Source organism: Monodon monoceros, unplaced genomic scaffold (assembly GCF_005190385.1).
Source record: "Monodon monoceros isolate NGI ecotype Baffin Bay Population unplaced genomic scaffold, NGI_Narwhal_1 Super_Scaffold_16, whole genome shotgun sequence".
Classification (NCBI taxonomy): Eukaryota; Metazoa; Chordata; class Mammalia; order Artiodactyla; family Monodontidae; genus Monodon; species Monodon monoceros.
The window spans coordinates 62,774,721-62,801,126 of record NW_021703772.1 but is presented as its reverse complement, the minus strand read 5'-3'; the positions used below and the strand labels follow the sequence as shown (position 1 = coordinate 62,801,126).

Here is a 26,406-nt window from a genome sequence, read left to right as displayed (position 1 = left end):
GGGATAGGGAGGGGGGAGGGAGGGAGACGCAAAAGGGAAGAGATATGGGGACATATGTATACGTATACGTGATTCACTTTGTTATAAAGCAGAAACTAACACACCATTGTAAAGCAATTATACTCTAATAAAGATGTTAAAAAAAATCAAAACAAAAAAAAATAGGAATAACCAGAGGAGTTTAAAGATCACTAATTTCTAACCACAGCTGCTTTCCTGCTGATGCAGCTCTTGAAGGTTTATAACCTGTTATGTTGATGTTCTCCATGAAGCATTCTTCAATATCCTGGGATGAACACTGTTTCCTAAGCCATCAGAAGAAATCAGAGGAAAGCAATCTAAAGCTGGACTTCTGTCTCCTCAGGAAGACAAGGGGAGAAGCAGTTTTCAGAGACAGCTTGATTCTCAGTATAACCTGAGCGGTATGGACTAGCTGAGTTAACCTAGAGGCCAGCAGGGTTAGCTTTGTACACACTGGTAGCACATGTATTATTAATCATGACCCAGACATTATTAGTGAATCTAGGTCTCATTCATTCCTCTGAACCTATGTCAGAATACTGATATTTTAATATTTAAAAAACTGGGAGCAGACGCTAAAACTCACAAGAGGTGGAATGAGCTAGCAAGTAAAGAAGTTGAGAACATTAGCCATGTGATGTTAGAAGTTTTTTCCAAAATATCATAATTTATGGAAACTTAAAGAAGGTATAGGAAAACCTGAATACCTTCTTGACCTCTGTTAATAAGACTGCAGATAAATGACCAGAACTTAGTCATTATCTGTTTCTTTAAAAAGGTCATAAACCAGAAAGCAGTCTTGTCTTCTCCTTCAGTTCTTGCATGATCTCTATATAAAGACCTCAGATACTTTTATGGGTATTTTTTGTCAAGTGTAATTTTTTTCAAAATAAATTTAATAGAATGACAGGATTTTTTAAACCTTTAAATTAGCTCTAGTGAATTAATGACAATTCCCTGCTTTTGCATGCAACAGGCTGTGTATCTGGGTACTAGTTCATAAATGCCCAGAAGACATTACCATAGTCCAACTAGGCCATAATTAGCAATGCCCCGAAATAAACATGTACTGCTTGGCTAATAATTTGTATTATCTTTTTTACAAGGAGTACTTTTCATTGAACAGTATAATTTTTCCAAGTCTATTAATCATATATTTGGGAGGGTAGGGTAAAGTAAAGGGATAAGGGAATTAAGATGAGTTGAGCACTAAGCTGACTACCATAGGGGAGAGATTACTAGCTGCTTTTTTAGGAGTATAAGAAGTAAAAGTACCAAGACAATATCCTGATCTGTATGACTTCAAAGTTCATGCTCTTTCTCTTGCACCATACCACAGAGCTTGGTGAATTGCCTATAGGCACTTTAGTTAGAAGTGACTTCCAACAAACAGGCCAGTTAGAAGCTGCCTGGGAAAAATACACTGGCAACACAAGCACTGGTGTTTGGAATCAGCAATCACCTAGTTTGCTTTATTCTTTTCTAAGTACGTACTCAATGTAACCCAGGTGGGCATCTGTCCAGTATAGTAGATCATTGGTGTAGTCAATGGTGAGGCCATTGGGCCACTTGATCTTGGTAGAAATAATCACAGACTTATGGGTTCCGTCCATGCCTACTCTCCCAATGTATGCTCGGTCAGCCCAGTCTCCCCAGTAGACATGCCTGTTGGAGCAAACACAAAGGGTCAGTCCCTGAAGCCAAAAGAACTCAGTGGCAAAGACATAAGCTTTCTCCAATTAGAGAAATGGAGTTTACATCCTACAGAGCCTTTCACAAAGGAAAGAGAACAGAAAATAATCTAACAGGGCATGATGCACAGGAAGTGCTCAGGAATGAACATGATTAACTGGGGATTTCAGTGGATTTGACATGGAAAGACCAGTAAAGGTGGGTTGTTGTTTTTTTAAACCATAAATTACTTGCATGCAGCCAAAATATGTGACTTTGAAAGTGAACGGTGTGTCATGGCAAAGAAAATAGAATAGCCGATGAATAGCATTTGAACAAGCCATGCTTCTACCCATTATACTAAGCCATTTACCAGGTAGGAAAAGCAGAAGACAAACTCCAACAAGACACTGGCCTTGATATCACTACGTGAACAGCCTTTGTGGTAACAGAGGTGGAAGAAGGGCATGAAAGAAGAGCCCAAGATTACAGGGAGACAATACCCATATCGAGGGTGAAGGGCAATTCCTCTGGGATTCTCAATGCAGAAGGTGTTGTTGGCATCCACACAGTGCTCGGCCAGCTTGCGGCGGTATCGACCATTGAGGTCAGAGACAGAAAGGCAATTCAGGTGGGAATCCACCCAATACAGCTTTCTGAAAATGGAGAAATGGAGAACCAGGAGTTATAGCCATTTTACTTGAGAAAAAATGCACATTTAGCCACACAATTTCCGATCCAAGCACTTTTCCCCCAGGCAAACAAGGACAAGGGGAAACACAGTTGACCTTCCTGCAATGAGGCAACAGAAGATGCAAGAATGTGTGCTACTCTTCCAGATGTCACCTTACAACAGGAAATTCTGGGGCCACACTTCACACAAGGATTCTAGCTTTACTTGCTTCATGCAGCAAAAGGCATCTTCCCCAAGCAATGTTCCAGGCTTTAGAGGAGCAGGGAAGCGGAAGCGAGAGTGATCAATGAGTATCATGAACTACAGTTTAAATGGTGGAGTCAAGGAAACAAACTTGTCTAAGTGCTATCATTGAGACTGCACAACGGAACTCTGAATCATGGCATCCTTCAGATAAAGAAAAACCTGACCCCCTCCCTGGCCCCGTCCCAGTAGGCTGGCAAAATGAGTTTCTTACCCTGTGCCAAGTTTTACTTAAACTCAAAAAGCTTTAGAAACGTATTAGAATCTCTTACCTCAAGGATATTTCAGTTCTGAATATATTGCTATTCAATAAAATCCATTTATTTTCTATAAGGCAGGGTTCTTAATCTGGGGTCCTTAATCTGACACCAGGGTAGCCTAGGCTCTGGGGGCGGGGGGGTGTACCTTCTAAAACTGACGCAAAATTGTATAAGCATAAATTTGTTAAGTGCCTTTATCCAGCAAGGGGTCTGTGGGTATCACCAGAGTCTTAAAGTATCCATAACCTTCCAAAGGGTTCAAAACTCCTAGAATGAGTGTCATTTGAGATCTGATAGTCAATTCCTACTGAAACGATTTCTCTTCCAAAAGACCCGAATGTCTCCTTGCCAGAGGTAAGCCTGATCCAACCATGCGAGGTGTCAGAATATTTAACTGTTAGGACAGTAGCATCTTTTTAGGCTTGGGGATGAGGGAATGAGTGTGCATAAATGCACAAGCCTTGCTACTTAATTCAGTTGGGTAAATCCTGATGTATGAGATGCCCACAATTTTAGATTCCAACATTGTAGAGGGTAATAATAGCAATAATAATAGCAAACATCTATTAAATGCCAAGCCCTGGGCTAGGGACTTTTTTAAATATAATATTATTTAATATCTTATTCCTGTTTTCTTTTTTTTTTTTTTTTTTTGCGGTATGCGGGCCTTTCACTGTTGTGGCCTCTCCCGTTGCGGAGCACAGGCTCCAGACGCGCAGGCTCAGCGGCCATGGCTCACGGGCCCAGCCGCTCCGCGGCATGTGGGATCTTCCGGGACCGGGGCACGAACCCGTGTCCCCTGCATCGGCAGGCGGGCTCTCAACCACTGCGCCACCAGGGAAGCCCATTACTCCTGTTTCCTTGATGAGGCTGCTGAGGCCCAGAGGTTGCTGATTAGTAAGAGCTAGAGCAGGAATTCAAGACTGGCTCCACCACAGGGCACTCCGCTCTGTGGAGCTTACTGCCAACTCGTTAATTTCTCTTTATTCCACAGTCAAAACACTGACCCAGTGAACAGAATATGGAGAAGACACTCCATGCCCACTCCAGGAAAAATTAAGAGGACTGAGAACCGGCACAATTTTCCACTGTGCATAATGGTGCTTTGAAAAACTTGTATATCAAGTTTAAGGGCCTTGGAAACCAAACATCCTTGAGTTCGCTATGAACATCTTTATTGATATTGGGGAAATGGTTTCAAATTTCAATGTAATTAGTATCTTAGAACTGTCCCCTACAAACTTAAATGTGACTGGGTTCTATCCTGCCTTGTGTTTTAAGGAATGTTTAGCCTGGCTGTACTCCTCCTTGAACATTTGAGAAAATGCTTCGGTCATGAGATATTTATCCTACCCTCACCCTAGACGTTTTTGCTCCATCTTTCTCAGTACCACATATATACCTAATTCTTTCCCCTGGTCAAGAACATGCCTAGAATGAGAGGAAAGTAGCTGAAATCCAGGGAAAATCTCATCCTACCAGTTTTGGGGAGAGAGGGCTGAATGACAATATCAAGGCTAAAATATTACCTTTTCTTGCATTGCAGCAAAGGATGAGATAGGAGCAGTACCACAATTAGTTCTGTTCCTGCAAATCATTAATCACTATGCTTTTTGACACACAAAAGAGCCACTATATATAAAATACTTGTATTCACATGATCAAGATTTTATTCATTTTTCTGTAGGCAGTCCTTGAGCACCTATGGCAGGCCAGTTACTATTCAGGTAGAACTAGGGGGCCAATTCTCCATCCCCCATCTTAGGACCTTTACCCTTAAGACGGTCAAACAGAGAAGACGTGGAAGAGTCCTCTGTAGGTCTGAGGTGACTGAAGCAATAATATTTGCAGGCTAAGTGCCTCCAGCTTCATGTCAACCACAAAGCCAAATATCTGATAGATTCGATATTCAATAGAGATGTGAAGAAGTGTGGTTGAGCTGGTGGAGTTGAATTAAAGTATCACCACCTCCCTTAAAGATGCTCAGAGTTTCAAGTCGGCCATTTTCCATTTTACAACCAGCCCAGGCTGTGAATAAATAGCATTGCAAGCAGCCTGTGAATGCCAGGAAAGCAGGGGCTGTGTCTGTCTTGTTGACCTCTAGACCCCAGTTCCTAGCATAGCACTGCATGCAGGAGGCACTTAGGCAACAGCTTTAAATGACTGAATGCACCAACAAATGCATGCATCATCCCTTCACATCACCTCCAGTTCACTGAGTGGCCAGTAATAACAGAGCTCTTTCCTCCTTTGTGATGCCCCTCCCCATGAAACTGATATCATAAATTCTTAAAATCACTAGATTTTAGGTTCTGTGGTATCCCATTTGATTATTAGGTACATAGCAGAAAAAAACAAAAACATGCAGAAGCATTAAAATGTATCCACCCATTAACCCAAGTTGGAAGAGATCAGCTCTCTGTTAGGATGGAAACATGGCTTGAATACTTTTTTAAAAGCAAAAAGCCTTTTAACTCTTAAAAAGCTCCTCAGCTTTTTCTTACCTGGTAACCCAGTCGACAGCCAGACTTTCTGTACCTGGTAGATTGTACTTTATGACTGTCTCCCTGTTTGTCTTATTCAGAAACATTCTCTCAATGACTTTATTCTCTATATCAAGCCAGTACAATCTCTTTTCTACTCGGTCAAAATCCACTGCCACAGCATTACCCAGTCCTTGCAAGATGAGGGAGTATAAATGGCCATCGATAGTTAGATTTCTCAAATAGTAACGGTTGCTAAAAATGAGATCGGGCTCGATGTTGCTGTTCTGCCGGCAGGTCTTTCCATCTGGCTCACGGATGTAGCCTGGGGCACACTTGCAGATGTAAGAGCCCAGTACGTTCTCACACTTCTGGCTACAGACAAAGGGCGTCTCCTTGCATTCATCAATATCAACACAAGTCCGCTTGTCAGACAACAGCTTGTAACCAGGGTTACAAGAACAATAGAAACTGGTTAAAGTGTCTGTGCAATTGTGGTCGCAGCCACTGAGTGAAGGGTCATTGCATTCATTAACACCTGTAGGTAAAAGACAGTTATCAGAGAACCTAAGTTGACAGCAATGGATCCACCATAATGGTCCAAAGTCAACCTTCCCACTGGACAGGCCCAATCCTTTTTGTTTCGTTTTGTTTTGCTTCGTTTGGACAGACCCAATTCTTAATGAATCATGCTAAAAGAAGACAGATAAGAAGGGATTTCTAAAGGCCCTACATTATTCAAAAGTCACTCTTACTCAACTTCCTCCCAACTTGATCCTTCACCAGTGGTTTCAACAACTAATACAACAAACAAGTTTGACTTCTAATCCTATACCTGCCAATCTTCTTTTAATCGATAAATTTAGAAGTGAAATAGCAGGAGAGAGAAGAAAGAAGAGCAGAAGAGCCCACACAGTGGTGTGCTGGTAAAACAAGTCTGGGGTGTGCGGTGGGATGGGGGGAGGGGGGAGCTCTAATTTGTAGCCTCTTCCATTTCAATGGTGCCACGACTCACACCATGGCCAATTTCAGGCTCCCAGTGTGACATCCCTGAACATGGAGATGGGAAGAGAAGTGCTCACTTGACTGAGTCTCACAAATGGGATGAGCCACCCAGCACCCCAGGAGGGTACCTCTGGCTGGTCCTGTGACACATGGCCATTCTCATTCAAAAACTACACAGAGGGGAGAACATTTCCTTAAGAGTCTGTATTTTATAAATTCTAGACTGGTTTACTTGTGGGAGTTCGGTGGGGGTGGGGGGAGGGGCTGCCAGTTAAACTCTCCCCTTTAGCCACCTGAGGATGAAAATTAAGAACAGGCTAAGGGGACTTCTCTGGTGGCTCAGTGGTTAAGAATCCGCCTGCCAATGCAGGAGACACGGGTTCGAGCCCTGGTCCGGGCAGATCCCACATGCCGCGGAGCAACTAAGCCCGCGAGCCACAACTACTGAGCCCGCAAGCCACAACTACTGAAGCCCACGCGCCCAGAGCCCGTGCTGCACAACAAGAGAAGCCACCGCAATGAGAAGCCTGCGCACCGCAACGAAGAGTAGCCCCCGCTCACCGCAATTAGAGAAAGCCTGCACACAGCAACGAAGACCCAATACAGCCAAAAATAAAAATAAATAAAATAAATAAATTTATTAAAAAAAAAAAAAAACAGGCTAAGGAATCCTAGCAGAGAGGCAGTGAAGGAAACAAGTCATTGCAAGAGGCCAAAGAGAATCAATACTCTCTGCTGCTAGACACCGTTGGCCTGAATTTGTTCATCTCCTGTTCTCTGTAATGACTGCCTAACTCATGAATTAGTCCAAAAAATGTTTGTGACTGACCTTATATACCAAGAAATCCTTGCTTTTTGCTAGACAAGCAATAGTAATTTTCTGGCAATGTTCTACTTAGAGAACGAACTGACAAGTCCTGCTAAGTCATGAAGGGTTGAAAATCTACATTGTCCCCCTGGTTTCCTTTTCCCCGATCTTCTGTTATACTCACCACATCCTTTCTCATCACTGTTGTCTAAACAGTCATCTAGGTGGTTGCAGACTTTCACCATCTCGATGCAGTTCCCATTGTCACACCTGAACTGATGAGGGGGACACGTGGTCTCCGGGGTGTGACACAGGTGTTCCAGCTCATCTGAGTCATCTCCACAGTCATTTTCCCCATCACAGACGAAGGCCTTATAAATGCAGAGCCCATTCTGACAGGTAAAATGGACCTTGTCGCAGGCAGGGTACACGCAGTCCCTCTCATCACTGTAGTCACCACAGTCGTTGCGCCGGTCACACCTGTGTCATGAAACCCAGTACCACTCTTGAGACGGTTTTAAAAATATGTTTCCAGCATTTAAAATCAGAATATTTCAGGTGAAAATCCAGATTCGCAACTTCCCTCCAAACAAATGACGCTGACTAGTGTCTGCGTCTCTTAGCTGGGGCACTTGCCCAAGGTCCACCTCACCTGCCCCTCACTGTTGTCTGGTTGACCCTGAGCCGCAGCGCCCAGACCCATTTATCATCATGCTCACACCGTTATTCTTCTTACAGCAGAGAGAAGAGAATGAAGTATTTCTTGTACCCATGCCTCTACTCCAAGTGGAAAACCAAGAGCCTCAGCTACCTCAAGAAACAACTTTCTTCTAGCAAGCCCACTTCATTCATCTCTCTGACCCTCCGTGCAAGGTCACGTTATGACCTTCATGGACCCTAGGCACTTTTGCCTTCATGGGCCCCTTCCTCCATAAAAATATTTATTTATTTCCCTAGAATAGTCAAATTCATAGAGTCAGAAAGTACACTGGTAGATGCCAGGGGCCGGGGGTTAAGGGGAGTGGGGAGGGCGAATGGGGAGTTAGTGTTTAAAGAGGACAGAGTTTCGGTTTAGGAAGGTGAAAAATTCCAGAGATGGGTGATGGTAAGAGTTGCACAGCAATGTGAATATACTTAGTGCCACTGAACTGTACACTTAAATGTGGTTAAAATAGTATGTTTTATATTATGTGACTTTTACCACCATAAAAAACATTTATAATTAAGGACCACATTGGTATAAAGCCAGATATATTAATATTATTTGGTATTATAATACTTTCTTTGACCTAAAATTTCTTTTTTTTCTCTTTTGATTTTAAAAGAAATCCAAAGTACCACGGGCTCCAGGCCCCAGTCCTGCCTCATGGAAGTTTAGGTTCGTTTGTAGATTGTTTAATCCCCAATTCACCTGAACCAGTCGGGGATACACAGTCCATTACTACAGGTGAACTCCGTTTCAGAGCAGGATCTCCTGGTGCAGTTCTGGTGCTCATCATAGGCATCAGAGCAATCCGCATCGCCATCACAAACCCAAGATTGAGGGATGCACCTCCTGGATGGAGACACGCTACTTACACAGAGAAACTCAGAACTTGAGCAGCTGTGACTCTCTGAAACCAAAGCACATGAGAATCAGAGATCACATGAGAGCTCATTCTAGAAGTCAAATTCATTCTGAAGCATTATTTATCTTGCTTGACATTACATAATAGTCTGAGGGATGAAAGGAAATGAAGGGAAAATAGGTAGACAAACTATGCTCCCAAATTTTCATTTTAATTGCTTTGGATCTTTGATTTTTTTCAGAAGTAAAAAGTAAAGGTAATAAAACACCTCATTTAGTTTTCCATAAAATTAATGTAAGGTCACATTTTTCCCTTAGGCCTATCAAAACTACTCACATTTTATTAATTGGATACCAAAAATCCCTTACATTTGGTAACACTTTTTAGCTTACAAAGTATAATCACTCAAACACGATGTGAGATAGGCATTTTTATGCCAGTTCTACAGATGAGAAAACTGAAGCTCGCAATGGTTGACTAGATAGCTCAAAGTCATAGAATTTTCCAAAAAGCTAGGGCTTCTTTCCTAGGTATATAGGAGCTGTGTATGTCAGTAAGAGTTGTCAGAAACCAAGACACTGTTAGGAAAGAGCTAAGATGCTAACATGTAATCATGAAAGCCTGCAGAATAAAATACAGGTATTTTATCCAATCTCACTGAGGGTAAAGAGGAGACAAGAGGAAGGGAGTCTTGGTGAGGAGATATGGGAGAAAAGTATATGCTACAGACCATGTTTGTGCAGCTGCCAACCACCCATTTCATAGAATATATGTAGAACCATGGACCACCACCAAAGTCATGGACATATGAGGTAACAATCAAATGCAAACATCATGGAGTCATTGTTTCTATTATCCTACCATGGAAAGACACTGTTCCAAGACACCTTAGCTAAGAGTCCTATGCTCTGTTGGTAATGGGAGATGGTGTTCCATAGTTTGTTCCATAATTCACTTAAAAGGAATGACCCCCCCACCCCCTAACAGCTCTAGGATAATGGATAAAACTGGAGGCACAGTTAGTTGCAACGTTATTAAAACTGCTATTAAGAGTGGCCAACTGAGTTCTCTTTATCTGCTCTAGAAATGTAGGACATTATTTCCATTACCTAAATGCAACAGAAAAAAAGTAAACATTAAAATCATTTTTCATCATTTTAAAGCATTTAAGTGGATGATATCAAACATTCTTGGGCGTAAAAATAAAGGTAACATTCTATCTGTGTGCATTCAACAAAGAGGAACCTCTCTGACAACCATATATTCCAAAGACAGAAAAATAAATCTACTGAGTTTCCCTAGAATGTGACAATGCAGAGGAATTGATTGTTTGCACTTACCACAGTGGTGTCTTTCATCCTCATCACTCATGTCCCCACAGTCATTATCACCATCACAGACCCACTCTACTTGGATGCACCTGTTATTGTCACACCTGAATTCATCACTGAAGCATGTTGGCTCAGAAAACTCTGAAAAAATATAAAAAGTACTCTTGGTGAGAAGAGTGGTTCGCAGTCCAGGAATCTTGAGAGAAGCCTACTACAGCATGGGCTTTCTAGAACACCAATTAGAGTTCTTTAATCATATCCCACATGTCAACGAACCAAGTTGTCATATGCCAATAAACCCAGAGACCCCTCAAAATTAGCCTAGGGCTAAAGAAAATTTAATTTTAACCACTAAAAATACAGCACAATAATAACAGTAAGGAGAAACATGACCATTCATAAGCTGGTAAGAAAAGAGTACATATCAATACAGCCTTGAAAGAAACATATCCCCTTTGACACACGAACGCTACTCCTAGAGATCTAACCTATAAGAATCTTCCCACATATGCAGGATGTTCATGCTAGCATTATGTCTTATAGTGAAAATGGAAACAACCTAAATATCCATCAGCTGGGAAAGGGATAAAAACACATGGAACACCCATACTTTACAGCAATATTCAGCAGTGCAAAGGAATGAGATAGAGCTGCATTTTCTAACTGACAAGCTACTGTTAGGCTAAAAAAAAAAGTGGGGGGGAAATTGCAGAAAAAATATATGTAGTAAGGTCCTATTTGTGTTTTAAAAACTACATGTCAGGATATATAGATAAAGATAAGAAGAATTCACACTTAATAGTGATTATGTCTAGGGAGGGAGGGGACTGTAGGAGGCTGAAGGAATGGGGATTTTACTCTTTTATATACATCTTATTATTTCTTTAAAATAATATCTGTGTATTGGATGTTCACCAAACTTATTGTGGTAACCATTTCATGATGTATGTAAATCATGCTCTATACCTTAAACTTACACAGTGCTGTATGTCAATTATATCTCAATAAAACTAGAAAAAAATATATCTCTGCATATTATGAGAATGCATTCATATTAGATTGTGTGTTTACTTCTCTTTAAATATGTCAGACAGTTGGTACTAATTGCTATTACTATGACTTTGGTTCCCATGGAGAAGTCTGGAAACTATATTTATTCTTCATATATTTGAACCAATAGCTCATATACTTAAACCAATCTCTAAGACTATTCTACCCACCTAACAGTTATTAATTATTTCCCTTACAGATCTTCAAAACTCTATGTGCCCTTTGTTTTCTCAAAACTCTTAGTGTTGGGGAAAAAGAAATTGGCAAAGAGCTTCTAATATCACTTTCTATTAGCCACAGAATTTGAACCTGAGGGAAGATAGGAATAGAAAATAGTCTGAATTCAGCTGCAAAACTAGGCTAATGGTCTTAAGAAAATACCCCTCCAGGGACTTCCCTGGTGGCGCAGTGGTTGGGAATCTGCCTGCCAATGCAGGGGACACAGGTTCGAACCCTGGTCCGGGAAGATCCCACATTGCCGTGGAGCAACTAAGCCCGTGCGCCACAACTACTGAGCCTGTGTGCCACAACTACTGAAGCCCGTGCGCCCTGGAGCCCGTGCTCTGCAACAAGAGAAGCCACCACTGTGAGAAGCCCATGCACCGCAACTAGAGAACGCCTGCACGCAGCAACGAAGACCCAACGCAGCCAAAAATAAGTAAATAAATTTATAAAAAGAAAATACCACTCCAAAAAAAAGCTTTATATGTGATGGTACTTACTGCAGTGATATTTATAATACAGGAAAAAAATAAAGCAATCTAAATGCTTAAAATAGAGGCAGTTAACTCAATGATCATATAACCACTCAATGGAATATCACACAGCCATTAAACAGGAGTACGAAGACTTCGTAACAGGGGACAGCAAACTCTCTCTTAACCAGACAGTATATATTTTAGGCTCACAGGCCATATGTTCTCTGTCACGCCTACTTGACACTGCCATTGTAGCAAAAAAGCAGCCGTAGCCAGGATGTGGCTGCATTCTAATGAAACTTTATTTATAAAGACAAGCAGCTAGCCCATGGCCATAGTTTGCTGACCCCTATACAGCAATACTGACAGACAAAAAAGCAATGTATTAGATTTTACCTTTATATTTTTTAAATTATGTAAAAAAATTGTGCGTGGATATAGATTAGGACTTGCAAAGGTAAATAGCAGCCTTCAAACACAAGCAACACACAACTGCCTCTAAGAATATAACTAGAAGGTCCTTGGAACATCTCAGGAAGCTCAGATGGCCATGGACCCTACCTCCTCAGCTGGCACACAGAACAGAAAGAAATATGTGCCCCTCATATGCCCCCTCCACCTGTATATGATGATTTCAATCACTCTTGGATCCTCCCACAGTCTTATGGGTCAGAACTCAGCCAAGTTCAGAAATTCCAATTCAGAGTCAATTACAATTAATTGAGTTCTACAAGCCAGGCAGGTATCAGGTGCATCACTAACATAATCTCTTTTCATCTGCATCGATCAGCAGCCCCCATATCCTGATCAGCAACCCACCCAGTGCCCTGCATGAGCAGGTTTTTAATGAATGTCTGCTGAGTGGTTTCAGCAAGGAGTGCAAACATTCCGCAGCCAGAATCATACTCTATATTTGAAGTAGTCGGAAGAGGGTCTTCAGCCGCATTACAATGCTTTCCATGCTTGCTTACTCTCTTACCACAAGTGTCAGGTTCATCAGAGCCATCAGAACAATCTCTTTCGTGATCACAAAACCAAAAGCTAGGAATACAGGATCCAGATGTGCAGTGGAACTCATCGCTCTTACACGACTTAGAGACTGCAGGAGGCAAAGAAGATAAAACTCATGAGCAACACACAAGCTTGTTCCTAATAACCTGCCTGTATCTCTGATCTGGATACGAGCTGCCAAGAAAGGAAGGCTGAGGCCTGGGAAATGAGTTTTTGTATAAGTTTTCCATTGGGAGGGAAGAGTATGGGAGAGCAATACCACTCCAGTTTCCCAGAATTTTTTTCTAAATTCCAGAAGTTCAAAAATGAATTGCATTTGTTAGAAATACCAAAAGACTATTTTTTGACACATGAAATCACAAATTATAGATAAAAGAAAACTTGGTTCTACGTTTTCTGCCATAACATAACATAAAATAAATGCTATTGAAAAGCAAAATCAACAATATAACCAAATCTGAGTTCACCCTACACACAATCTTTTAGCCATCTTAGACCATGATTCTAGAGAGTTAGCAAAGTTCTGCTTTTAATCATCCTTATAATTCATTTGAGTAAATGACTCTGCCTACACGTGAACATTGATTCTTTTCTCGCATAACCTGAGGTAGTCCTGGTCTAATGTGTTTTCTAGATTTTCGGCTACCTCTTGCTGCTGTTTTTACAACTGACTTCTGCTCTTGGACTGTAACCTGGCCTGGTGACAATCACTAAGTTCTTAAAGGATGCATCTACTTACAGCAATAGTCTCAAAATCATCGTGCTTAAGAAAGGCCTTTTAGTTTAATAGACACAGGAAATTATTTGATTAAACCAAATGGCTAAATATGCAATTAAGGTTTCTGAAAGTCAAACATATGAAAAAGAGAGAAAAATTACTTCAGTTACTAATGGCTACTACAAATGTATTGAGAGCAAATACAAGGGCTCAATGTACAAATTCTGCCTGGAGTTCCTGAAGACAAAAGGTCTTTAATTGTAGAAAGTTAGGCATTAGAGCTGGTCTCTGGAAGAAATATTTGGAGTCAGGCATCCAGCCAGGGAACAGAGAGAAGGGGCTTCTTATGCCCCTACAATTACATCCTAAAGTAACTGCCTACTGAATCTACTTACAAGGTCAATTTGAGATGACAAATTGAAATTAGCCCAAACACCCAGGCGACGTATCTTTGCATTAGCTCAAGACATGCATCCCTGGAACCACAGAAGGAAAAGCAGTTTTATCTTACCACAGAAAATGGGGTTTTCATCACTCATATCTCCACAGTCGTTGTCTCCATCACACAAGAAAAGATGAGGAATACAAACAGTTGAATTCATACATTTTACATATCCAGGCTGGCACGTGCGATCAGCTTGAAAAAGACAACCAGATAAACATTTGGAACTTACCCACCACATATACATCATACACGTCCACACTAACAGATCTATTGCAGAATCAAACCACCAGAAGGGAAGGATGTTCAAAGCTATCACAGAGGCATGATCCATGACACTTATGGGATGCCATACATTCTACAGTAAAAACAGATATTTCCAGCTGATACTGGAGGCCATGGAGGAGAGCGGAGGCTGCTTTATAGTTTTAATTGTCTGTTTTCATTATTTAATAGCATCAGCATGACTCCCCACTCTTGGTTAAATAAATGATGGCATATCCACACAATGGAGTAATATGTAGCTGTAAAAAGGAATGAAGAAAGAAGATCTCTGTATATTGATAAGGAATGATAGTATGATCTCCAGGATATATCAACAGTAAGAAAGCAGAGGGCTTCCCTGGTGGCGCAGTGGTTGAGAGTTCGCCTTCCAATGCAGGGGACACGGGTTCATGCCGGGGTCTGGGAAGATCCCGCATGCTGCGGAGCAGCTGGGCCCGTGAGCCATGGCTGCTGAGCCTGCGTGTCCAGAGCCTGTGCTCCGCAATGGGAGAGGCCACAACAGTGAGAGGCCCACGTACAGCAAAAAAAAAAGAAAGCAGAACACTAGGCTATCTTTTGTGTAAGAAAAATGATGGCAGTGTGTATGTCTAACAAGAAAGAAATGCTTACACTAAAAACAACAACAACGATGAAAAAACTAATGAGAATTGTAACCCCTATGAACAGATTGAGAAGAGTATGGAGGGAGCAGGGTGGAGAGGACAAGGAAGAAGGACTTCTGTGAATGCACCTTGTCATATAATTTTGACTATGAAACTATGCACATTATTTTGTATAAATAAACATAATGAAATAAAAATAGATAAAGAAAAGCAATTCCTAAAATTTGGAAACAGTAACAAATGACTGCATATTCCTAGTGGGAAATAATCTAAGAACAAGAAGGACCTAAAATCTTTAATTATATTTGTGTGGTTACTTTGAAATTATTATAGGCATGTTGAAATTATTATAGAATAAAGCAAATAAGTGACTATGTTAATGTCACTTATTACAAACCAAGATTTTTAAGTAAAAGAGACATGATTATAAAATCCAAAAGGTAAAAAACCTGTTATCCCAAATTAAAATGGAAAATACCAATATCACTTATTCCCCCTTAAGAATTGTATTTCCTAGCTCTTCCAATAAAAAGGCCTAAAAGCAATAAAAGCCAAATAGGAATGGGTAAGGCAACACTGTGGTAATTTTTAAATACCACAAAAGGAATGAGGCCAATTCCAGGTCTGAGACAGGAAATGTACAAGTCTGAGCTATGGAAGACTGAATGGGGTCAAGTCAAAATAACAGAGAACCCAACTTTACCAGGGTTCCTGCTGGCCGAAGATAGAACAATTAAGCACCGAAACCAGTAACTTACTTCACTGCATTTAAACTCAAAAATGCAAAAATCCATGAGTTTAACACAACAGTAAAAACAAAACAAAGCAAAAACTTAGTGCTCATTGGTCACCAACTCATTACTCTCAAAAATGACAAAGGGAAAGAATCAGACATTTACGCTGCAGAATTTTATTTCAGGGTAACAAAACAGTTAATAAGGGAAATTTCTTCTTTATGGAACGTCAGCAAATAAATGTGCAAGGAACGATAAAATTTTAAAATGCCTATTTTGTAACCCTTAAAGTAATAATGAATTTATGGAACAACCATCCATGGATGCTAAAACCAGTGGGTGAAAGGTTGATGGGAACTTCCTAAGGGAAGATTCAGGCTGACTTCTAAATTCACTAATTAATTTCATCCTCACTTAAAGTGGAACAATCAAGCATTATGTGCTTCATTATGTGATACGACAAGAAATAGCTCCACCTATGAAGTGTTCTTGCCCAAAGAATTGAGTCTAATGTAATCAAATCACTAGGCCTCAATTCCAGCCTAAATCAATGTGTAGACCTTGCCTGAATCATAATTTGAACAGAGCAACTGTTGACATTTTGGGGACAAGTGATAAAATTTGAATATGGACTGAGTACTAGAGGATATTAAATAAGTATTGTTGATTTTGTTGGGCATAATACTGGCATGGTAGTTGTTTTTCAGAAGGTCTTTATCAGTGATATGTATGTCTGGGAGTTGCATTAAAATACCCAAAATAAAGTTTGGGGGCTTCCCTGGTGGCGCAGTGGTTGAGAGTCCGCCTGCCGATGCAGGGGACACGGGTTTGTGCCCCCGGTCCAGGAGGATCCCACATGCCGCGGAGCGGCTGGGCCCGTGAGCCATGGCTGCTGAGCCTGCGCGTCTGGAGCCTATGCTCCACAACGGGAGAGGCCACGGCAGCGAGAGGCCCAAGTACCGACAAAAAAAAAAAAAAAAAAAAAGTTTGGGGAGATAGATGAAACAGATTGGCCACTTGTTGATAAAAAAAAAAAAAAAAGGCACACCTGAATAAATATTGTGTTTAAGTGCCTACAAAAGCAATGGAACATGTAGATATACCCAAACTAAAAATACATTTGTGCTCACGCTCCGCCCTTTTGTTTTCTCAAGATTCTAAAGTGCAAATCCCAGAAATTTTGGAAAATCAATTCACTAAAAAGCAATTTACCAGAAAAACTAAAGAGACAAATCATTTCAGTCAACACTGTACTACATACCTTTTTGCACAACAAACATTAAACACAACACATTAATCAATCATTTTTGTCAGTAACCACTGGTAAAGCTTTAAAACCGTCAGATGTATAAACCAAGGAGAAAATACTGGACGTTAAATAGTCAATGGTTGTACAGATCCATAAATTTAGGTGAATAATTCAAATACTAGGTAGAATAGTTTTAAAAAATCGCTTAGTAGACTGTATTAAAATGAAATGTATGTTTTAGATGAATACTATGGGGTTTTTTCTCAGAAAATGCATTGTCTTTATACAAAAATTTCATCTCCCAAGTTCTAAGACTTCAAGACTCCAAAGCACAAGTACTGAAGATGAACTTACAGCAATTTTTCTCATCTGAAGCATTGTGATCATGGCAGTGGTCCATTCCATCGCAGACTAAGTGAAGCGGGATGCACTTTCCATTACTGCAAGTAAATTCCGTGGTTTCGTTACAAGCCCTGAACAGGCACCCTGCCTCATCACTGTTGTCACCACAGTCATTGTAGTGATCACAACGATAACGATATTGGACACATCGCCCGTTGGCACAGGTGAAGCTTGTCAAAGGGCAGGTGTGATACGCTAAAAGGAGGGGAAAAAAAACATTGAAGAAGCTTCTGGATTAAAGCATCATCCCATTTTCTAAAAAGATACAAGCAAATAAAATAAGACACTTTGGGTTTACCTTCCAAGGCAAAACGCACTGCATGCAAAGTGAGATAACACTTTAAATTAGTTAGATTAAGCAAATATTTTGTATGCTTCTTTTAGCAAATGAAGTATTTTAAGCAAATGGCAAAGTCACTCCATTTCTCTACCATCTCAATGTATAAGTTTATCCCAATCACATTAAACTTAATCACGTTAAGTTTTCAGACACAATGCTTTAATGTGATTGAGGCTCAGAGAGGTTAAGTAACTTTCCCAGGCCTCTACAGACTGTAAATGGCATCCAGCACCTTTGCTCTTAACCACTATAGAGGTGCTTCCTAATAAACCATCATACACTACTTCACAGCACATATATCAGCCTACGTGTGATTTAAGCAAAGTGCAAGTCTAGATTCTCAGAGTAAATGTTTTTCACTTCTAAAAGGACCAAACACTTGGTACATTGTGAGTTCTTAACAAAAGTTCCAAGAGTCCAACTCACCACAGAGAGTTTCCAGCTCGTCACTGCTGTCACCACAGTCATCAATGTCGTTACATTTCCACTGCTCTGGGATGCAGTTCCCACTGAGGCAGGTGAACTTGGAACTATGGCACCTTGTACCATTATCCCGGATGCAGTACTTATTGTTGTTGGCCAGGTACCAGTGGCCCTCGTGTGGACACTGGCACTCAGGGCCATTTGGACCTGAAGAAAGGTAGGCCCAGGAAAAGCTAAAGATTTGTGTAGCAAACATTCATATTTTCTCCTCCAGAAGAGCATTGGCCACAGCTTCTATATTAAACACGCTATAAGACAAGCCACGGAAACTCTACTCTGAGTCATTTTTCCATCAATAAGAACCACCACCAATTTCTAATAAATGCGGCTACTTCACCTTAATCTTTAAACCACTATCTCTTGTCTTCACTGAAACGTTAGCAATGATTCTACCTTCTCAGCAAAATCTGCAAAGCAACAGTCTCAAAAGGCACGTCTTCCTATGAATTTGTTGTTCTCTATAAAACACACTTCTGAAGCACACACCACACTCTAAAATATCCACTAAAAACTGTACCTCCTAAGTGAAAGAATTAAATCCTTTTATAAGGAACATTAGCTCGTTGATGACATTTCTATTCAAGACATGAGATGCAGCAGCCTAACCTGCATGTTTCTTTCTACCTCCATCAAGCTTGAATTAAAAATGTCTTTGTAAGAAGGCTCCACATGGAATACAAAAGAAACCTTTCAAAGTCTTCTTCTCAACATACAAACACTGAAATCTATTTTATAAGTTACTCTGAAAACAAAGAGAATTTTTTCTCCTATTAGAGCTGAATATTCCCTCAGCCTTCCTTACTAGTGGTCATCATTATTATTACTCTCCATGAGTCTATCTTCATGGCCAGTGCCTTACCTGGTGCACAAATATGGCTGCAGCCCCCATTAAACTGATCGCAAGGATTGTGACACTGCTGTTGGTCCTTCACGACAGCACGAATACCCTTAGGCAGGAAGGGAAGAGTCGTGGTCATTGCAGTCTGACTTGACCCATCATATTTGTTTGCTCGGTAAATTTTTTTATTGAACCAGTCAGTCCAGTAAACATACTGGCCATAGACAGCCAAACCAAAAGGATTATTGGCTCTGCTGACAATGACCTCCCGCTCCAGGCCCTGTAGAGTGATGCGCTCAATCCTCTGCCTAAAACGAAGATGGAAAAAAAAAAAAAAAGGCTGGAATCCAGAAAGAATACGTTCCTCAACTGGAACCCAATGCCTGAGCCCAACCATGGCTTTACACAAGCCCCCAACTTTCTTTTCAAGTGCAGCATATGGCAGCAAGAAATGTTTCTTCTGGTAATGGGAGAACTTCATCTGCTTATCAAACAATGGCCTATATAAATCATTGATTTCCACATATTAATATAACCCACAAGTAATCCTACAAAGGGAACCAGACTAACATTTGAAAACAGGAGAGCATTATGAAATAATACATGTATCGCATGGAACTCGGTGTTTAGCACAGAGTAGTCACTCAATAAAATGTGAATTACATGGGACTTCCCTGGTGGTCCAGTGGCTAAGGCTCCACACTCCTAATGCGGGGGGCCCGGGTTCAATCCCTGGTCAGGGAACTAGATCCCACATGCTGCAACTAAAGATTCCCACATGCTGCGACTAAGACCCGATGCAGCCAAATAAATAAATATATTCTTTTTAAATGCGAATTACTTTTCCCTTCCCACTCCCTTAATGACTTTTTCCATTTGTCATTTACTTTGAGATATTTACCTAGAATGATCCAAATTTAGACACAAAACATCACTGCTTTGTTTCAAGTGAGAAAATAAAGATGAAGTTGTTAGGTGCTCAGTGGCACAAGACCAAAATCATAAGAAAATAAGCAAGAAAATTTAAGATTCCCACCATGCAGACACCAGCCATAATAAACAAAATCATCTCATCTCTTCAATCATTCGGATGATTGGAATGTGAGTAATTTCAGGAGTACTTGGAGGGTTACATATAAAATTAGAGCTGACAGAAGTTTATAAGCAAAACACTATGAAATTGAGAAGAAGCTGGCACAGAAGAAAGAACTTTTTTGAGAAGACAACGAAAAGACAAAGACTGAAGGAAAATGTTTTTACAAGATACTGAATGCTAAAAGCCCAGAGAAAACTTACTATCAGTGTGCATTGAAAAGTCATTCATATTTTATGGTACTTACATGAGGCCCGTAAATTATAAATTGAATGACTACATTTGTAATTATAGTTGAAATTAACTTGTCTAGTAATGCATCTTTAGATGCCTTCAGTTCACAGTTATTCAACCTCATGATATAGATCAGTTTTCACAGGTGTATTCACCAATATTTCATCACATTATGCATATCCCTCTTTTTTTGAAGAGGGAGGAAGAAATCTTCTCATCAACACCCACAGGAATAACCAAAGACACATACAGATTAGCATCTGCCCAGTAGAGACAGCCTTCTTCATAGTCCAGAGTGAGCCCGTTGGGCCAGACCAGGTCACTGTTCACGATGGATTCCCGGAAGTTTCCTCCCAGTGTGGCTCTCTCAATTTGGGCATTAGTACTCCAGTCGGTCCAATACATGTACCTAGTGATCCAAAAGGAGTCATAATTCATCACAAAGAACCTCACTCTTTTTACTTAAGAAAGATGGCAGCATTCTTTAACTGTAAATTGACACCAATATGGCAAAATGAAACCCTACTCCATTCCCATCCATACAACTTGCCCAATGTGGATTTACTGAGTCAGAGCATTAATTCGCTAGTATGCTGCCAATTTTCCTAGCATCAATGGGAGTTCCTTCCCAGGTAGAGTCACTCATGCTCTTTCACCCTTGAATCTGTAGCTACAGTGCTACAAGCCCACAAATCACTGGCTCTCTATGAGCATAAAATAATTTCAGACCCCACTCCCTCCAGAAATAAGCAGACCATGGCATACCCTTGGCAAGGATCTAACACAATTGCTCTTGGCTTTGTAACTCGGGCTATCACAGTGTGCTTAGACCCATCCGTGGCAATGGACTTAATTGTCTGGTTGGTGTAGTCACTGTAATAAATTCTTCTATTGATCCAGTCAAAGGCAATGCCCTCAGGATTCCCTATGCCTGGACATACACCAACAAAAACACAAAAAGAAGTTAGAGTCTCAATATGCATTTTAGAACCCCTGGGTTATCCACGTGTGTTGACCCTATTGTGTCTCCTTCCAAGATAAGCTACACTTAGCGTGCACTTACCCGAAACAACAACGATGGGAGAACTGCTCCTTGAATTCAGGTTGACATAGGAAATCTGGCCTTTTCCAGATTGTAAAATTTGTGTGAAGTAGATTCTGTTATCTATGCTGTCATAGTCTAGGGCCACGGCAATTCTTTCCACACTTATTGCTGTGAAAGGTTGACTATAGTCCTCAGGGTCAAAATGTAAGCTCCTCAAGGAATCATCCAAGGCAAAGATGAGGAAATTTTCTGATGAAATGGCACAGCTCTTGCCATCACCTTGCAGGGTCCCAAAGGCACAGCCACATTTTGGGGTGTGCAATTTAGGCAGAGCAAAGCAGAAATGGGTGCATCCTCCATTATCCTCCAAGCAAGGGTTGTTGTCGACCTCTGCTGGTGACCGGGGCTGAGCATTCTGGTCAAAGATGGTCACATCTCTTAGCCAGTCGATATTGTCCCTTATAACTGTTGGTGGATCTGCTTTATATGGCTCCTTGCTAGCTTGGAAGATTTTTTTTAAATTCCTGTCTACCCATATGATGGAATTTCCTAATATAGTGATGGCATAAGGAGCGGGGTAACGACTGCCAAAACGAATTACTTCAGATTCCCCTCCATCAGTGCTGACCCTTGCAATTAAATCTAAAGCATCATCAACCCAATAAACGTAGCCATTGCTAAGGTCCAATGCCAAGCCCCGTGGTGTGGCAACGATGTTTGATACAAGCACAGTTCGATTGGTACAGTCAAGAAAAGAACGTTCAATCTTTGGGTTTTGTCCATAGTCAGACCAGAAGAGGTATCTGTTCTTGGGGTCTACAACAATATCCCTGGGCATATCCACTGTGGTTTTAAGGAGAACACGGCGATGGGTGGTATTGATCCTTAGAACTTCTATCAGTGTTTCAGACCTAAAAGCATTGGTGAAATAAAGATTTCCTGCAGAAAAATGAAAGAGAATGCTGATGAATGGAAAAACAAGAAGGATGAAGAAGATATCGTTTGTAAGATTGAGGTTTGGGTCAGTATATGTTGTCTTTTCCAGGATGATAGGTTAGTATCTCAGTTTAGACTTAGAAAAATAAATATTTACTCTTAGGAACTAAATAGATTGTTTCTTCACATTTAAAGAGAATGTAACTCTCTTCAGCTTCTAAAGCAGATCCGAATTCATAGCAAACATCATAACCCACTTTCTACTGAAAGGTGTATTTTCCAGAATGTCCTTCCTCTTCTACCTGAATCTTCAAAGACTCATTATCATGACATACCTTCTACTCCAACATGATGAAAGGAGCAAAGAGTGACAGCCAGCAATATCTCAGGTTGTTACCTATGTCATCAAATGCTCTTTCTGTTTGGCATTAATGCGAGATCTTTTCTTGCCTTTCTAAGTAGTGTAGAGGTTTTCATCCCAAGGACCTTCTAAAGTCACCAAAACAAAAGGCCATTTGCCTTTGGGCACTAAAGAACAATGTAAATGCTAGAATAAAAAGCATGGAGGAAGATAGTTTAAGGAATAGAGAGGGAGCCCGCATTGATTCCATGTAGTCAGAAGTCTGTTGTCCTGCTACTAAGGGTTGGCAAGCTTTTTCTGTAAGGGGCCAAAGAGTAAATATTTTAGGCTTTGCAGAGTATACAGTATACTCATGCCACAGTAACATGAAAGCGATCATAGACAATACATAAATGAATGGGCATAGCTGTGTTCCAGCAAAACTTTACTTACAAAACAGGTGGTGGGCTGCATTTGACCAACAGGCTATAGGCTGTTGAACCTTGTTTTATCTATATCCTCAGAAATAATGTAGTAAATTTGTAATCAAGAATGGAATTTAAGAACCAAATTAAAGCCTTACCTAACCATATTACCATGTTTACTCTTGGCAATTAACTATTATAGTATCTAGATTTTCATAATATATTTTAATATTTCTAAGTGATATCTATTTGCCAAGCTTGATAACACACAGTGATACCTATTTTGATATAACGGGATTATATTCTAGAAGTATAATACATTTGTTTGTCAGTGTATCATTAAAATTCAGTGGTAATCCAAAATTAAGTACATGAATCAGTATAGCTAAGTTAATGTAATATGGGGTCAGGCATTTCAATTTAACTACAATAAAGTACCTAATAATCAAAACGGTTTTCATACATTAACATGAGGAAGCAATTAAGAATTCGGCAAGTAAAATTGCTAACCTTTAAAGTAAATGTCATATTTCATGGTTTACATTATATTTTGATATCCCTTTCTCTTTGAAAATTTAGACATTTCTAATTTAGAAATTAGATGCTCATCTAAGTGTGAAATAAACCTACATAATTAAATATTTCTATCTATTTTGCCTACAGTTTGATCCTATTAATAATAGAAGCAAATGAGATAATCTCTAATGAATCTGTCAACTGAAACACCTTATCGTTAACAGACACAAGTCTGTTACGTTTATTCTAAAAACACAATTCAATCTATTTTAAGTAATCTCAATAAACATTCAGAAAAACAGATCTGTCGCACTTATGTTAAACTTTATAGCATAAATAAGATGATAAATAAATAAGAAATGCAAACATGAAAAGCCTTTTCAATAAAATCACTATATAGCTTACCCACCTGCTACCCAATCCACTGCAATACCCCGGACTCCATTTTCTCCTATCCCATCTGTAATGATGTTTGTGAAGCTAGACCCATCTGGTCTGATTCTACGGATTGCATTATTAGATGGCACAGAGTTGCTAAAATCACACCAATAAATAAAGCCAGAAGATACGTCCACATCCACGTGCAGTGCATTTCGTCCTAGAACATTTAAGAAAAGATCATTAAACAATACTCTAGCTTGAACTAGAACTTTTAAAAATGTCTGCCCTTCCTCTCAAACTCTCATTCCCAACCCCCCCTGCTCCAACCATGCCCCCATTATGAAATAAAGCTATTTATTTCCCAGTTGCAATGAGCACATTTACCCCCAGATCTTAGTTTCTAAAAACCACTTCCCACAGTAAAGAGCACTGGCTCCTGGGAGAAATGGCTAATTATAGGTTTGGGAAGGGAAGGTACAAGGTGAGCCTGGAACATATTTATTAGACCAAGAAACAAGGAAGCACTCGAACACTAATGGGATCATGTCGAAAAAATACAGGCAGTCACTTTGAGAGGCTCTCCCCGGCCAAAATGGATTGCCTGGAGCATCAAAAGAATAATTATGCTAAATGATTCTACACTGAATTAAAAAAATAAAAACTTGAGTGCATGTGACAGTAAAAAGGAGAGCTCTCCTTTATAGAAGAATGAATGTAGGGACTTCCCTGATGGTGCAGTGGATAAGAATCCGCCTGCCAATGCTGGAGACACGGGTTCGATCCGGGAAGATCCCACAAGCCACAGAGCAACTAAGCCTGTGCACCACGACTACTGAGCCTGCGCTCTAGAGCCCGTGAGCCACAACTACTGAGCCCGCATGCCACAATTACTGAAGCCTGAGCGCCTAGAGCCCGTGCTCCACAGCAAGAGAAGCCACCGCAATGAGAAGCCCACACACCGCAACAAAGAGTAGCCCCTACTCGCCGCAACTAGAGAAAGTCCGCACACAGCAGCAAAGACTCAATGCAGACAAAAATTATTTAATTATTTTAAAAAGAGAATGAATGTAGAAGGAATGATAGAACAAGAAAAATCACCATTTTGCAATGCCCAATTAAATAATCATTTCAGACAAGGATCATCATGGCTCAAACCAATGAATAAAAGGTGCCTAGGGAAAAACACATTCATGGGTACCAAAGTGTGACCCCAAAGATTTCATACAAATTACAAAGGGGGAAAATAAGCAGGGACTTCACGGTGACCACCTGAACCAAGTGATCAAGCTTAAGCATTACTAAGAGGGGGACAAGCTGACATTATGTCCTTTTTAATGAGGTTCTGTATCAGGGACACAGCTTCATCTGTGAAGGATTCTTCTCAAGTGTGTTCAACCCCAATCTAATCAAGCAATTAGACCTAACTTTCATTTCATGGGAAATCAGGGTATAAATTGAATGACAAGTTAAATGACACTATGAGGAAGTAATCAGACATCCTCAATGTGAGATGCTAAAAAGACAATAGGTTTGTCTCTTCAAAAAAATCACTGTCATAACAATATACTGGGGTAACTACTACAGATCAAAAGACACAAAACAGACATTCCAAAAACAATGCGTGAATCTTGATTAGATCTTGGCTGGAACAAATCCACAGCTATAAAAATATTATGAGGCCAACAGGAAAAAATATGAATGAGATGATAATGCCCTTCAAGCTGCATGCTAAGTAGACAGGGGTGAAGTGTCATGATATCTGCAATATATCTTCGAAAGGTTCATTCAAAGTATATGTATATGTATGTATACACACATAAACACACAGAGAGATTGAAGGCTCAAATGTGGTGAAAAGTTAAGAATGGTTGAATCTAGCGGGTATAAGGATGTTCTCTATACCATTTTTTCAACTTTTCTGCATTTGATATTTTTCAAAATGAAAAGTTGGTTGAAAAACTTAGTGACTTTATTTACAAGATGGTAACTTAGATCCATGACTTTTTAGAGACAAGAAAACAGAGATGAGTCATGAGGACATGTGAATATGGTTATCATGCAGGATAAACAAGCTTCCTTATGTGCCGAATCCAGACGTGGAGAAATGCTTTATGGTACCAAGGACTTCAACATGGCACCAGATGGAGTCAAATGTGACTTATACTGGAGTTGGCATACCTTGGCCTGCCACTGGCACCATGGCTTCTGAATGATCTGACAATTCCAAGCTAAAGCCCCTGATTGCCCACAGCGTGGAAACAACAATGAAAGAGTGATATGGGGAGCAGGTCCGGTTATCAGGACTGAGTTTAAATCCGGTGGCACAGGCACATGAGAACAGTCTTCCCGGTACAGGCAGGCAAATTTGCTGACAGGCATTCACGTTGTTGCTACAGCCATTTGAGGATTCGGAGCCTAAATGAAATCAAAATTAGTTTGTAACTTTTCACCCCACCTACTTGCCACTCCGTGTCAAATTTTTCAACTGAGTCACCAAATA

The 26,406-nt window shown here is 40.3% G+C and overlaps 1 protein-coding gene across 1 annotated transcript in view; it reads right to left on the bottom strand.

Moving 5' to 3' along the window:
• LRP2 (LDL receptor related protein 2) overlaps positions 1 to 26,406 on the bottom strand; it is a 197,641-nt gene that overhangs the window by 46,699 nt on the left and 124,536 nt on the right. The window contains exons 37-52 of the mRNA XM_029225973.1: positions 26,085 to 26,321; positions 23,935 to 24,123; positions 21,327 to 22,247; positions 21,029 to 21,194; positions 20,514 to 20,672; positions 18,958 to 19,244; positions 18,042 to 18,245; positions 17,228 to 17,470; positions 14,073 to 14,198; positions 12,812 to 12,931; positions 10,094 to 10,225; positions 8,597 to 8,798; positions 7,370 to 7,665; positions 5,394 to 5,910; positions 2,196 to 2,348; positions 1,516 to 1,686 (exon numbers count right to left, since the gene is read on the bottom strand). Of these exons, the coding sequence (XP_029081806.1) occupies positions 1,516 to 1,686; positions 2,196 to 2,348; positions 5,394 to 5,910; positions 7,370 to 7,665; positions 8,597 to 8,798; positions 10,094 to 10,225; positions 12,812 to 12,931; positions 14,073 to 14,198; positions 17,228 to 17,470; positions 18,042 to 18,245; positions 18,958 to 19,244; positions 20,514 to 20,672; positions 21,029 to 21,194; positions 21,327 to 22,247; positions 23,935 to 24,123; positions 26,085 to 26,321 (4,123 nt within the window). The remainder of the gene's footprint in view (positions 1 to 1,515; positions 1,687 to 2,195; positions 2,349 to 5,393; positions 5,911 to 7,369; positions 7,666 to 8,596; positions 8,799 to 10,093; positions 10,226 to 12,811; positions 12,932 to 14,072; positions 14,199 to 17,227; positions 17,471 to 18,041; positions 18,246 to 18,957; positions 19,245 to 20,513; positions 20,673 to 21,028; positions 21,195 to 21,326; positions 22,248 to 23,934; positions 24,124 to 26,084; positions 26,322 to 26,406) is intronic.